At 41.9% G+C, this 13,011-nt stretch overlaps 1 protein-coding gene and 1 long non-coding RNA gene across 9 annotated transcripts in view; both read right to left on the minus strand.

Annotated features, from left to right (window-relative positions):
• Positions 1-13,011, minus strand: part of LOC146525131 (uncharacterized) — a 286,848-nt gene that overhangs the window by 68,995 nt on the left and 204,842 nt on the right. The gene's annotated exons all lie outside the window — the stretch shown is intronic.
• The window catches only part of LOC146525132 (serine/threonine-protein kinase BRSK2-like), a 168,261-nt gene that overhangs the window by 33,547 nt on the left and 121,703 nt on the right, over positions 1-13,011 (minus strand). For 3 of the 8 annotated variants that reach the window (XM_085161674.1, XM_085161698.1, XM_085161670.1), the window contains exons 8-13: positions 10,643-10,789; positions 9,839-9,870; positions 9,097-9,261; positions 8,774-8,871; positions 5,715-5,868; positions 1,170-1,229 (exon numbers count right to left, since the gene is read on the minus strand). In XM_085161674.1, coding sequence (XP_085017800.1) covers positions 1,170-1,229; positions 5,715-5,868; positions 8,774-8,871; positions 9,097-9,261; positions 9,839-9,870; positions 10,643-10,789 — 656 coding nt within the window. The remainder of the gene's footprint in view (positions 1-1,169; positions 1,230-5,714; positions 5,869-8,773; positions 8,872-9,096; positions 9,262-9,838; positions 9,871-10,642; positions 10,790-13,011) is intronic. The other 5 variants (XM_085161680.1, XM_085161707.1, XM_085161689.1 and 2 more) reach the window with 3 other exon arrangements.

The raw sequence follows: 13,011 nt of genomic DNA on the forward strand, positions 1-13,011 counted from the left end.
CGCCGTGTAATAAATACAAAGAAAACGGCGCCGTTACAACTTATGTCTAAAAATGTATCGTTTCATGCATCGGTTAAAACACTCGACTCCAGCTACACGACGCGCAGCTGGAAACACTTCATGCAAGTCGAGCTGCACGAGATTCACAGAATTTACAGAAAATGTTACATTTTTGTGATTTATATCGTTATTGGACGATAGAATTCTTATATCAGGATATGAGATTTTGGTCATATCGCACAGCCCTATCTAACATCATGTAAAAGTTGTTGTTGTCCAGGCACTCTTCACACAGACGGATCCATTTACAGTAAATAAGGGGCACCTACAGAACATATAAGAAGAAAGCTGAAAACTGACTACAGCAACAAAAACATTGTACTGGACAGAAAAGGTAAACGTGATCCACCAAAACGATTTCAGACTTCTTCACCAGGATTGAAATGGAAATATTTGTAACCTGTTTTTTGAAGTAGGGTTGCATTTACCCAAACATAAAATAGATTTTTATTTATTAAAATATGAGGAAAATATGTTGTCAAAGGCAGTAACGCCACTGCCTTACCTTTATTTGGACCAATGCATTTATGTGTGATGTCACTCTCCAGAGACCCAAACTCATTACATAAATATCATCCTTCAAAATCTTCAGTTTTCTGTTCCTTCAGTTCAAAGGTAGTAAAAAGAGCCAACGACGGTGCTGAGAGAAATGATGCTCGCCTGTCGCCAGAGATTTCAATCCACTAATAAGAAAATAAGACTTTCTCCATCTTTGTCCAGAAAATAAAATATTACTGACATTAGCTGTTAGAAATGTTGATTGTGTTTCTTTTTGTTTTTCTTAATGTCGTATTTTTATTGAGCGTCTGAAGTGATTTATTAGCAAAGAGAATATCTTGTTGTTGTGGCGTTGCTTTGGTCACAATGTGGGTTTTTTAGATGATCAATTAATGTAAAAATGATGCAAAAGAAATCACAAATATTTGAGTGGCCACAGACAGATTTTCATAACAAAAGGTAAATAAACTTTTTCTATGATGAACCGCATGCTACATCTAAAAGTGGAAGACAAAGGTGTGACAAACTTTCGCAAGCAATAAGAAAAACCAAAGAGACGAGTGGGAAGAAAATAACACAGACAACAACACAGAGACTCAGAAATCCAATACCTTTCCTCCTTGCTGCAGTTAGCGTTTGTGATATCCAAGCTCTTACTGAAAACAGATTTGCTAAAAAGGGGGCAGAAAAAAAAATCAAGAGATAGACAGAAAGGCAGTCAAGCAAGGGAAAACCTAATGTGCAACATGCGAGCCTGTTAAAAAAGAAATCTTGAAACTAATTTATTACTGTGAAACTAAAACAAAACAAGACAAAAATTACCAAGAACTAAAAAACCTCAAATACATGCAGAGATCGAGAACTAAGGAGTCAAAAATTAAGAGGAGACACACATTCATGGGTCATGCTGGAGTCAGTGGGACATTCAACACACTCCCTTACCGTAAACAATCAGTTTCTGTATTTTTGCACCTCTGAAACATTTTTACAAGCTGTAATGTTCAGCTTTATTGTCTGAATCGTCCTCAGAAATAGAACGCAGCCAGACGTGCGCTTTCTGGCTGTTAAAGCTGCTGAAGTGTAACAAATCAGACGGCACCTGCTGAGTGCAGCTCATCACGAGCAGAGCGGCGTACAACAATTTGTATGAAAGCTCCAGCATAGCATATGTCAGCGTTTAGAATATGGTTTTTGAACAAGAAAAATATATACTGCAAATGTATAATTTGCTTTATATGAAGAGAAACAGTTTTTCATGTTCTGACAACAAGAACACAGCAGACCAGGTGATCTGAAAGCTCACGCAGGCTGCCCTATTGTGGTTGCCAACATTCGCCATCCCGGTGTCCTGTCACCTTCCTCACCTGCGACGGAGGCAACGGGCACGTCTGCATTATCGCAGTTTAATCCAGAATGCATGAGAGACGTGCTTGTGAAACAAACTGCAATCTTTTGCTGTTTCCCTCTGAAGGGTCCAGTGACGGGAACGCCGGCCCGGCTTCTGCCTTCTGTGTGGAACATGGCACGATCTGATATCCTCGTGTTGGTGTTGTTCTCAGATCATCATACTAAATGTTGTTCCAGGATCAACATTGCAAGTGACCAATCAGAATGTTGTGATGTCATACTTTTGCGACTTTGGGAAAAACCGCCGTAAAACAAAAAACTGTAGTTAAGCTGCAAGAAACCGCCTTTGTCCGCCGATCAACGGACCCTAACCTTAACCCTTTAATAAACGGTAAGCAGAACTGATATTGTCCTTGCAACATTGGAATTTCATAAATGCACGAATGGCTTGGTGCGCAAAAGAATAACGTCAACAATGTGATTGGTCACTTGCAATGTTGAACCTGGAACAACATTTAGTATGATGATCTGGGAACAACACCAACACGACGATATCAGATCATCCGTGGAACATGTCCCATTGAACTTGCTCTGAAAAGGACCTGGGTAGAGGCACAGCAGCCCAAGGCCCTAGAGAAGAGCCTTGTCGCCTCTCTTTTTCTCCTCACATCTCTTCTGCAATGATATAACAGCCGCAACGAAGAGTCCTTGAGGGGCGACAGGGGTGTCGAGGAGCTCCTCTTTTTTCTTAGTCAGCAGGTTGGTCAGCCCGAGCCAGAGTGTCGGCTCCTGGATAATCATGAGACCCATGGTTCTCCCAGCAGCCTGTATAGCTACCTTGTGGAGGCAGAGGACGTGGTGAGTTATGACGCAGATTTCTTCCCACACTGTGGTATCTGATTTAGCTGTCATGTCCTTTTCTAGCTTGGCTTGGTAAGCCATTAGCATAGAGGCGGCGTTGTGGGCTCTTACCCACAGAGCAGCTGCCTTTTAGCACTTATTTGTAAGGCTAGACTGGAAGCGGTCTGTCTTGGAGAGGAGGGATGGGGTGATGAGGACATAGATGTCTTCAGGTGAAGATGGCTCAATATTAACAGTTCCACTTGTGGTATTTGACTCCATCCTCTCATAAACCAAAAGGGAGCTCCCCACGATGGGGTGTTTTTCGCTGTATGTCTTTTCTTTCCCCATCACTTATATCTCATCAAGTAGCTCTGGGGAAACGGGCAACACATGCTTTCCCGTCTTTTTTGCCTTTGGATATTTCTCACCATCAAAACGAGATTTTACAACCTCGGTTTGCACGCCGTGCCACGGGATGTTGAGCCTAGCAGCTGTGCGCTTGCACACGTCCTGCATGTCCAGGGGAGACGGCAGTGCAGATTTTTCAACCTCACCGCTAGCCGAGGGCTTTTCAACCAAGCTGATGCTAGCCAAGGAGTTGGACTCTTCCTCCTCATCGTCAGACAGCAGGAGCTCCGTGTCGCCTGATTCATCTCTGTCCTCGTTAGCATCTCCAATCCAGGGTGACTCAAGCATGGGGGAAAAACTCACATATTCCATGTGTCTCCAGTGACGGGAAAGCAGTGACGATGGGGTGAGGGTCTGCATGTGCCCAGCTCGGGCCTGGTGTTGCGGCCAAATCATTGGGCATTTCAATTTCTCCTTGCGCCGCAGCAGCCTCACACAGCAAAGGGTCGCCACCCGACAGGTTAGCCTGGCGAGCTAGCCTGCGGCGGAGTAGTTTGCGTGTGAAAGCCGTGCATTGGATACAGTTGTGTATGGATGTCATGGTAGCTCGTGCATGCGATAAGCCAAGGCATGCCGCACACACCGGGTGTGTATCCCGGGCAGAAATCTGCTTGCTGCAAGGACAAAGTTTTGCAACTTTGTTGTCAGTCATAGCCATGGTTAGCTGGAGAGTTGTGAATGTTAGCGAGCTCTACAACTCCCTAAAGTCCAGAGAATATTGCTATTCTTCAGCTAGCATGGGGTGAAAAGTACTTTTCTACAGGTATTGCTACCTAATGTGAGAAACCGTTAGCGCCGAAGGGTATTGCTACCTGATGATAAAGCTAGTGGTACCTTTATTAGCAAAGTGTTGCTACTTTGCTTTGGGAAAAGATTGCTACTTCTCGGGGTGAAAGTATTGCTACTTGACACCAACATTAGCCACAGGACAGCATTGCTACTGCTTGTATGCTAGCACCCAATAGCACAGGTGTCTTTCCACTCTTCTGTTAAAAACGAGAAGAAGCAGTGAGCAGATACCAATCCAGCGCCCGGGAGCAGTGTGCAGAGACGGTAACTTGCTCAAGGGTAGCTCAAGGGTAGCCGTTTGGTGGATTTGAACCCCCGACCTTCCGGTCATGGGGCAAACACTCTACCTACTGAGCTATCCCACTGTCTGGGCATCATGTAGCTGGCATAAAGGCATTTGAGCTTCTGATAAGGTCACACAAGAGACATTCCCATAATGAGACAGGAAACGAATGCTATGAACGAGAACCACAAAGATCTTCAGCTCCTTCTACTTAACCTCTTCTATGACACCATAAATTACTCAAAACACATCCAGAGCATATATTGAATTAAATGTGTTAGCTTGCTCTCTTTTAAATACACAGATAATATAAAAAACACATACAGCCACCACAGTGCCAACCATTGGCTACAGAAGTCCATCAGGCCATTAAATTGATGCTCCATCAATCGTTTCTACTGCATCTGAATATAAAGTAAGTCATTTAATATGGTAGCTTGATGAAAGCTTGTTTTCACACATAAACCCCCGACAATGACAATACAGTTTGGACATCGTCTGCCGTTTCCTGCAGCATGGGATTGATCCTCAGCTGCATTCTCACTCCTACTCTGGTTTTGGTGAGGGAGCTGATGAAGACCGCTCACTCGCATTATTCTCAGATGCCATCAGATAATAAGTTAACAAGATATTTTTTTCTGCTTTGTTTTTTTTTATGTTTTTTGAAGATTTAGAACTTTTGTCTCATACTAATACCTCACTCCTGTAGTAAACAACATGCTGTTCCTTCAGCTCTTCATGTAGGGTTTCACATTATCATCTAGTTTTTTCTGTTTGTCATATATGTGTGTACACCCATGTCCATACAAGGTTATTAGGAAGCAGGAAACACATGGATTACAATCTCCTCCATTATTTTGTCACAGCTCGACTACAAAAACATCCACAGATTTCGTGCACGCCCGCTTGCTAAATGGATTTCAGTTCACAGCTTCTCAAACCGGGATGCTTCTTGTCCTGCATGCTCCATGCACACTTTACCCACACCACGCACAAACCTGAGAGACCGGTCCATGCATTTCAACATCTGTGATGAATTTCTGCCAGAGCTAAGAGTGCACCGTTAGTCTCGGGCAGATCTAAACCCAGAGATTACATCAGGCCTTGTGTGATGTGTATTGTATGTCTGACACCACCAGAGAAAGAATAATGCATCATGTATTTAACCACAGTTCACTGAAGCATGGAAGGACTTACAGCTGTTTGAGAGACTTCCCAGCAAACCTGACAGAGCTCAGTGAAACGAAAGATTGAAGTAAAGTTGTACTGAGGGCAAACAGTACACCTGTGAAATTAATATTTCTAAAAGACCAGTCCAATTTTGATAAAGTGCTGTAAACTGTGATTAAATGCATTATTTATCATAACTGATAATCAATTCAAAACTCATCAATGACACTTTAAACAACAGCAAACAGCCTTGATTGACCTGGAGAAACATGTTTGTCCATGCACACGAGCACACGTGCCAATCTCGGTCTTTTACCTCTGTCCGTGCGTGGCCATGTCGATGGCTCGCCGCACCGGTACAGGAGACCCTCCCTCTGTGACGCTCAGCACCTCCATGGACTTTCTCTCCGGCCTCCGCTTGCCGTGACGGCTCAGCATGGGGGAGTCTACACGCTTCCTGGGAGGGTCTGCTGAGCGGGCCCAGGGTGAGCCGAGATGAGAAGGAAACAGATAAAGGCAAAAACATTAAAAGTGATCATTAAAAAACAAAAAACAGTCAGAAGAATTCAAAAATAACACGTTATTCTATATTTATCACATGGTAGAATCTCATAAAGCTGATATAAAACAGTAAATTAAAGGTGAAATACTAACGGATAGGTTCAGTTTATCAGAACACTTCAGCCCCCTAAGCTATTCATTATGCTCTTTTTACCCCTCTACATGTAACCTAGGACACCACTTTAAAGGAGCAGAGTAGAAAAAAAATGCGTTCCTGTATTTGGACGAGCATACCAAATTTTGTCATTTGACCTACATTTAGTCAGGATTTTCCACTTACTTTTTTCTGTGGAAGGAAGACGCTCATGGATAAAGAAGATAGCAAACAAACACAAAATACCTTTTCTTGGTATCTCAGCTATTATCAGTTTCACATTAAAAAGCTAATCAGTATGTCAAAACATGACTGTATTAGCATATATTTAGCTTTAATTTGGTAGATTAGCTTTTTCTTAAATGGCTAACATTAGCTAAATTTTACTTCAACACATTAAAATACTGATGACACTCCCTAGCAGATCGTTACAAGGAGAAACCCTTTGAACACAAGCGTGCTGATCCACACAGGTGTACACACAGGTGTACACAGACACAACCTACACCTTTCTTGGCTGCTACCTCAAAGCACATTGTGCGCTGTCAATCTTGCGTACTGCACAATAACATGTAATATTTAGTATCTACTGTTATCTACTGTTATCTAGTTTATTGTGATGATGTTGTTTTTATTATGTTGCTCTTTGTTGTTTGCTTTCTCTTCTGTTTTTTTTCTCCATACAGGTGATCCAGGTGTTTTGTTTGTTTTTCTTTTTTTTTCTTCCCCCTTTCTCACCATCTCTTCTTTCCTCTATTTTTCCTTTCTCTCCCTCTCTTTCTTTCATTCTTTCTCCCTGTCCTATCCCCCATTCATGTCTGTCCCGTCTGTAACAACCAAAAATCAAATCAAATAAATACATAATTATAATAAAGGTCAATCAAATGGACCAATATGGCAAGGCCATGATGATCCACTTGGTAAAGTAAATCTGCTTGGCATCTTTTTGGCCTTCAGACAACAATTCTGACGGCTAAAGATCCAAACAGGACAGGCAAAAAAAAAAAAAAATGTGTGTGTATGTATGTAATTTCCAAAAACGTATTTTTAAACTAGTAGTAACAACAAAAATTGATGAAAAAAGGTTCTACATGTAGTACACAAAGACTGTGAAGCTTTGTTAGCTAGCTCACTCTGCACTCTTCCACAAAAAGATAGCTAACCACAGAGCTATACTCATAAAAAGAGTGTATTTAACTAACTATCCAAGCAACAACCAAAGCAAAAGTCACTAACAGCATGAAAAGTGAAAATGGCAAACCTACATTTATAGAAAATCGGCTAACTAGAGAGACAGTCATAAACTAGCTAACTAGCTTCCTGCTTCCGGGTCCAAACTACTCTGCGTTTAATAAGGCTGTTGTGTTTTAACATGTTTGTATCTTGTTCTACTTAATCTCAACAAACCTCTAAAAACAATCAGTGATCGCTCTCAGTTTTTATTACCACTGTTCGTTTTAAAGCTCAGTTTTTAAACCCTTACGATGTAACTGCAGCCCGGCCCATGCAGCAGTACATTAATGACTAACCTCATATTGTGGATGGATTATCTCAGTTGTTCTCCTGACTGAAGTTTGGTCCGTTTACAGCATCCTGCCATGCGATTACATTTGTCTCTAACCATCGGGAACCCTCACGTTAACTTTTATCAAGTGGAAAAAAGTTAGCGTTCATCCTCCACTGTGCTAATGTTATGCTAACATAGCTGTGTTGCTAGCCACCACGTAGCACATCATTATATATCAGCTAGCCCAACTTCAGTAATCCTACAAACGTCACTGCTGTTTAGTTTTCTGTCTTCATTTATGTTGGAAGTGATAGCAGAGCTGTACGTTTGGATTTGTTTCCAAAATCTCTCAGTCAGAACATGCTATATCAGGTTTAGGTGGAAACTAGCGAGCTAACTTCCTGCTAACGTCTAACATCGTTAAATGTAATAAATTCTGTTTTCATGGATGCCTGGATGTTAAAATTAATTGTTAAACCTGATAAAGCAGCAACGCTGATCATTTATTAAAGATGAAAGAATTTAGACAGTTTGTAACTCGTTGTACGTTTGACTTTGGGACCTGAAGCGGAGTTTGGACCCAGACATAGCTAATGACGTCAGACTTAAAGACGAGATAGCCATCAGTTTTGATGAACCTGAATGAATTAAATATAAACACCTTTTTTAAGTTGCTAGTTTCTATTAATATTAAAATAAAAATTAGTAGGAACTTACTCAAACAGAAATGCAGATAATACTTAATCTCTATAAGATGGAGTCTGAATGCTACTCCTTAATTAAACTAGTTTAAATTGCCATGGACACTGACAAACAACAGGTTATTGGTAGATTTGAGTTGCTTTCAAAGTTAATAGAGATAGAAAACTGGAATCAAACAACATGTATATTTTTTGTAAAATAGGTTTGTGGCAATCCTGGATGAAATAATTAAAAAGAATCAAAACATATGGGATCAAAAAAAAATGTTGGCATTTAAAACCTTCATTGCTTCATTTGCCTTACTCTAGTTTGATTTACTGTATAAACATGCTTAGCATGTTAACACAACCTGCTGAGCCAAACCCTAAGGGGTTAAGGGTATGACCAAAGGTATCAAAATTCATCATGTGGGGCTGATGAACATGCGTTCCAAAGATATTAGCAAAACACCAAATAGTCGTTGAGGCATTCATGCATGGACCAATGACAGATATTGGTTAGACTGGCCTACCGATCTCGTTGCGTGGTGGCAGGTTCTGGTCCTCGTGGCTGGGATACCTCTCCTTCCGGTCCAGTAGCAAGAAGTAGATCATCTTTTCCTGGTTGTCCCTGTAGAGACAAAGAGAAATGACCGTGAGCTGAGCACCCAGCGGTGCAAAAAGACGGTTGATCATCGCAAGATATTAAATGAAATAATTCATCAAGCTGACAGTTTGTCAAGCAGTCTCTAATATATTTCTCTTCTCCGTCTCAGCGCCTCCCACCCTTTCGATCCGCTTCATGTGTGGTTTTGTAAATGACTTTTTGCTCCCTCGTCCCTTCATTGTCACTCACTCCTCAGACAGCAGATCTTTGGTCAGTTTGTCCTTGTCTCTGAAGCAGCCCAGGGAGTGCATGCTCTCCAGGACGTCGGGGTCGATCTCTTCGACCGAAGCCAGTGTTCTGATGGCCACCTTCCTGGGGACGGGCTGCTCGGGTTCTGGCTCGTTCTTTCCAGCTCTGCAACATAAACCGCACAATCAAACGCTCTGGTGAAGACACTAAAGCTTCACAACAAAAGAGAAGCTCAGTCCTTAAATTCAATGATCAGAAAAAGCTTTTGAAAACTTCAATTTGGTGGAAAGTTAGTAAGTAGTAAAGTAATCGAACCAAAGATGCACAGAGGTTTGTCAAGCAGGCCAAAAATCTGGCAAAAATTCAATCTAAAATGTTTAGTAAGATGGCAAAAATCAGTGAAATAAGGTTTTACTGAGCTGTGTGACCCTCTGTGTGATTTCAAATCAAAATAATTTGAGTTTTAAAATTACATCCATTAGAAATCAGAGGTGCATTAGAGCATCCTGATGATCTGGCCTCTCAGCGTTGGAGCAAACACAGCTCTCACTCTCAGGACTAATGGACACAATTCCTCTCTGAGAGGTCTCCATCAGAGAGTTCAAAAAACACTCTTATTATTTTCATTCTGCATTATCTGCTGTGGCGTTTTTCTTTCATCGCATCACTTTAAGCGGACATGCACGTACACACTGAACCAAGACAGAAGCAGACGAAAATAAACTCAAGTGTCTGTACTCACAGATACCACGTATGCTTCTGGATCTGCTCCAACTGTAAGGACAAATAAACATTAATGAATGATTTCCAAGTGAAACGGACAAAGACGAGCAGGCTCAATGGTCTCTGAAGATCCAGGGAATGGGTGTCTTTATCAAACAGCAGGATCCAGTGTCCACTTCACCACAACGAGGCACACTGGTGAGCATGCTGGTTAACTGCACACTGCAGCTTTTTCCAGCCTTTTTAAAGCTCAGGAGCAGTGAACAGGAGCAGACCCTAGGCTATGACTTAGCTGGAATAAAGGGAAACAGGAAGCAGGAAGCAGGGAGGTTCGCAGTGTAAAAGTTTAAAAGCCTTTTCTTTCAAATCTTCTTTATAAAACTAGCTTTTAAAAATAGTTTCTCTGTGACTTGTTTATCATTTCTTTGGTGTTTGATTTCGTTTTACACTTTTATGCTGTTCTTACTCCTGAATTACAGATTTATCAGCTGCGGTATGATGCCTAACACAGCTGCTTAACCTGCAGAAGAAAATGAAGTGAAAGCAGATTATCTAACAGTACTTTTGTTATATTAGCAACGATTGTCTTCTAAACAAATCTTTGGCTTTAGATGAAAGGAAAGAACAGTAGCTGCAAGGTCAGTCACAGTGCAAATGTGCTAAATTTAGCACAAGTGCAGCATGTAGTTCCTACGGCAGCAGCCGGAGATCATAAAAATGCAAAGCGACCACAGCCACGCTGATGGAGGACCTCAGTCCTCCCCGGGTCTATAACGAATCGGGCCAGGAGGCGATGTGACGTGAGCAGACTGCAGCAGCTTACCGTCAGCCTCTTGATGGGGTCTACTTCAATCATGCCGCGCAGAAGGTTCTGACAGTCTGGAGGGATAAAGTGAGGCATGTGGAAAACTCCCAGCTTCACCTTCTCCAGCAGGTTTCTCAGGTTGTCGTCATCAAAAGGAAGAGCACCCTGAGAAAAGGCGCAATGGCAACGTCTAAACATTTACACATTTCAATCCCTTATTTTCTGTTATACATCCTGTTGTAGTGGTGGTTACTTTCTAATAACGTGGTCTTAATAAAGGTCAGCATAGCTGGAGATGCTCCTTTGGAGTCTAAAGTCTTCCCAATGCTGTAAACGCTCCACTTCAGATTGTTCTGTACTCCCAGATCTTCATAATGTCAGTGAGAGTGGATATCTACAGTTGGTCACATGAAGCAAAGAAGCCCCGCCCACTGGCTACTTAAGCTTTCTGTTGATGAGGCAATCAGAGGAAAGTGGTGACAGCCTTAAAGGGGGAGGAGCTAAAGTAGCTTTCAGTTAGTGGATGAGCAGCGATGTCGCCTCTAGGCCTGGTACAACCTAAATAATTACTCAATAATTATTAATAAACTATCATTATTAATATGTGGATTGCTCTGTGGATCATGCAAACTACCAAGAATGGAGATATGGAGCTAAAAACGAGCACAGCAGGTCCTGGTTCTTTGTATTTATTTGTTTAAGCAGTTCTGTATTAAAATCACACCAGCAACACGAGATCACAGCGCTGACATCTGTCTGTTGTCATGTAGCCGGCCTGTCAGGTGTGCCCTGAGAGATAATCTGCTGTTTGACAAAGAAGGTGACCAGAGGCAGTTTCGCGAGAGGTATCAGTCATCAGAGTGAGTGACGATGAGGCACTCTGTGCTGCAGCCAGCCGGCTCTGCCTCTGCTCTCCAGCTAGGACGCACGCTCAATAACACGATGACTGATACCGTTTCCTCCTCATAAAAAAACAAACAGGATGAAGCCAGATGGTCACTGACACTGCGTGGTAATCAAAACAACACCAGCGGAGAGATTTATCTTCACATGATGACTGTGTTATGTGATCCATCTTCATCAAGAGGATAAAACACTCGTGCGTTCACACGGCACCAAAACAAACAGTCATTTACTCGCTACTAGCACATTACAGAGCTGCTGGTATGAAAAGCCTTCGTATGTGATGTGTCCGCACGAAGCAAAGCTGACATATTCACATCATTTTGTAGGGGAAAAAACAATATTAGGATAAACTAGATTTTCCCCACATAAATATTTTATTTACCGACAACCTGGAATTAACAAAATCCTGCATTCCAGTTTTTCAGAGGCCCAGTTTTACCCATGGCCAAACTACATACAAGCTGCCATATTTACCATAATAAAGCCTCGTGGTCCGGGTCTAAATGTTTCTATTAGCTTGACAAGAATAAGTTGATTATTTTATGGACGGACAGAATCTCTAACCTGCATTTTCTCATATGTTTCAACGAGTACTGTCAGCGTTAACCTCGTTAAAATGACGTTAACGCCATAACCGCATTAACGCGACGAATCTACGTTAGACGGTTAGCACGGATCGATCGTTAACACTGTGCAGCCCCACGCACGGGGCGATCCGTGCTAACTCGCTAACGGTTTGTTGCGTTAATGCGGTTATGGCGTTAACGTCATTTTAACAAGGTGACAGCACTAGTTTCAACAAAACAGTGTTTAAAGAACTAAAGTCTCATTTAGATTCAGGGCATCAAGGCTCTACGTGCACATAGATATGCTGGTATAATAATATTTAGTAATAATGAATCATTTAAGCTAGCCATTCAAGCAAGAGGGAACAATGAGACAAACCAAGGTCAGAGTTGGACTCTCACTCACTAATGTGCTATTAGCATCTCCTGCAGAGATAAACAGTCACTGCAAACAAAACAGATTCCACAGAGTTCTCCTGAAAAGCTGCGGTCGTCACGGCACAGGAACATAATGTGCATGTAGATGTATGCAACCAGCAGCCACGTTTGCACACACCAGTGCTGCCTATGACCGGCCTTAAATGATCGATCACCGTGTTTTGTCACTTATGAAACACAGATTTGTGTTGTGGAAACATTCTTCTGCAGTCGCTCATTTGTCGATTCACAATTTAGAACAAAGAGTCCCGTTACAAAGGAAAGGAGAACATCCTGTCTGTACCCATTTTATTTATAATGTGGTTTTAATATTTTATCAGTACACATTGTGTTTCCAGCAGCCCATCTTTAATTTAATCCTGGCTGGTGGAAACCACAGACTCCAGGTATACCAAAGGATGCAGAGTGCTCCCATCAGGTGATTTACTTTGTCCAGAAGTAATTCATGATCTTTTTTACTTTATCCCAGCTGTATGC

The sequence above is a fragment of the Neolamprologus multifasciatus genome, chromosome 1 (genome assembly GCF_963576455.1).
Source record: "Neolamprologus multifasciatus chromosome 1, fNeoMul1.2, whole genome shotgun sequence".
Classification (NCBI taxonomy): domain Eukaryota; kingdom Metazoa; phylum Chordata; class Actinopteri; order Cichliformes; family Cichlidae; genus Neolamprologus; species Neolamprologus multifasciatus.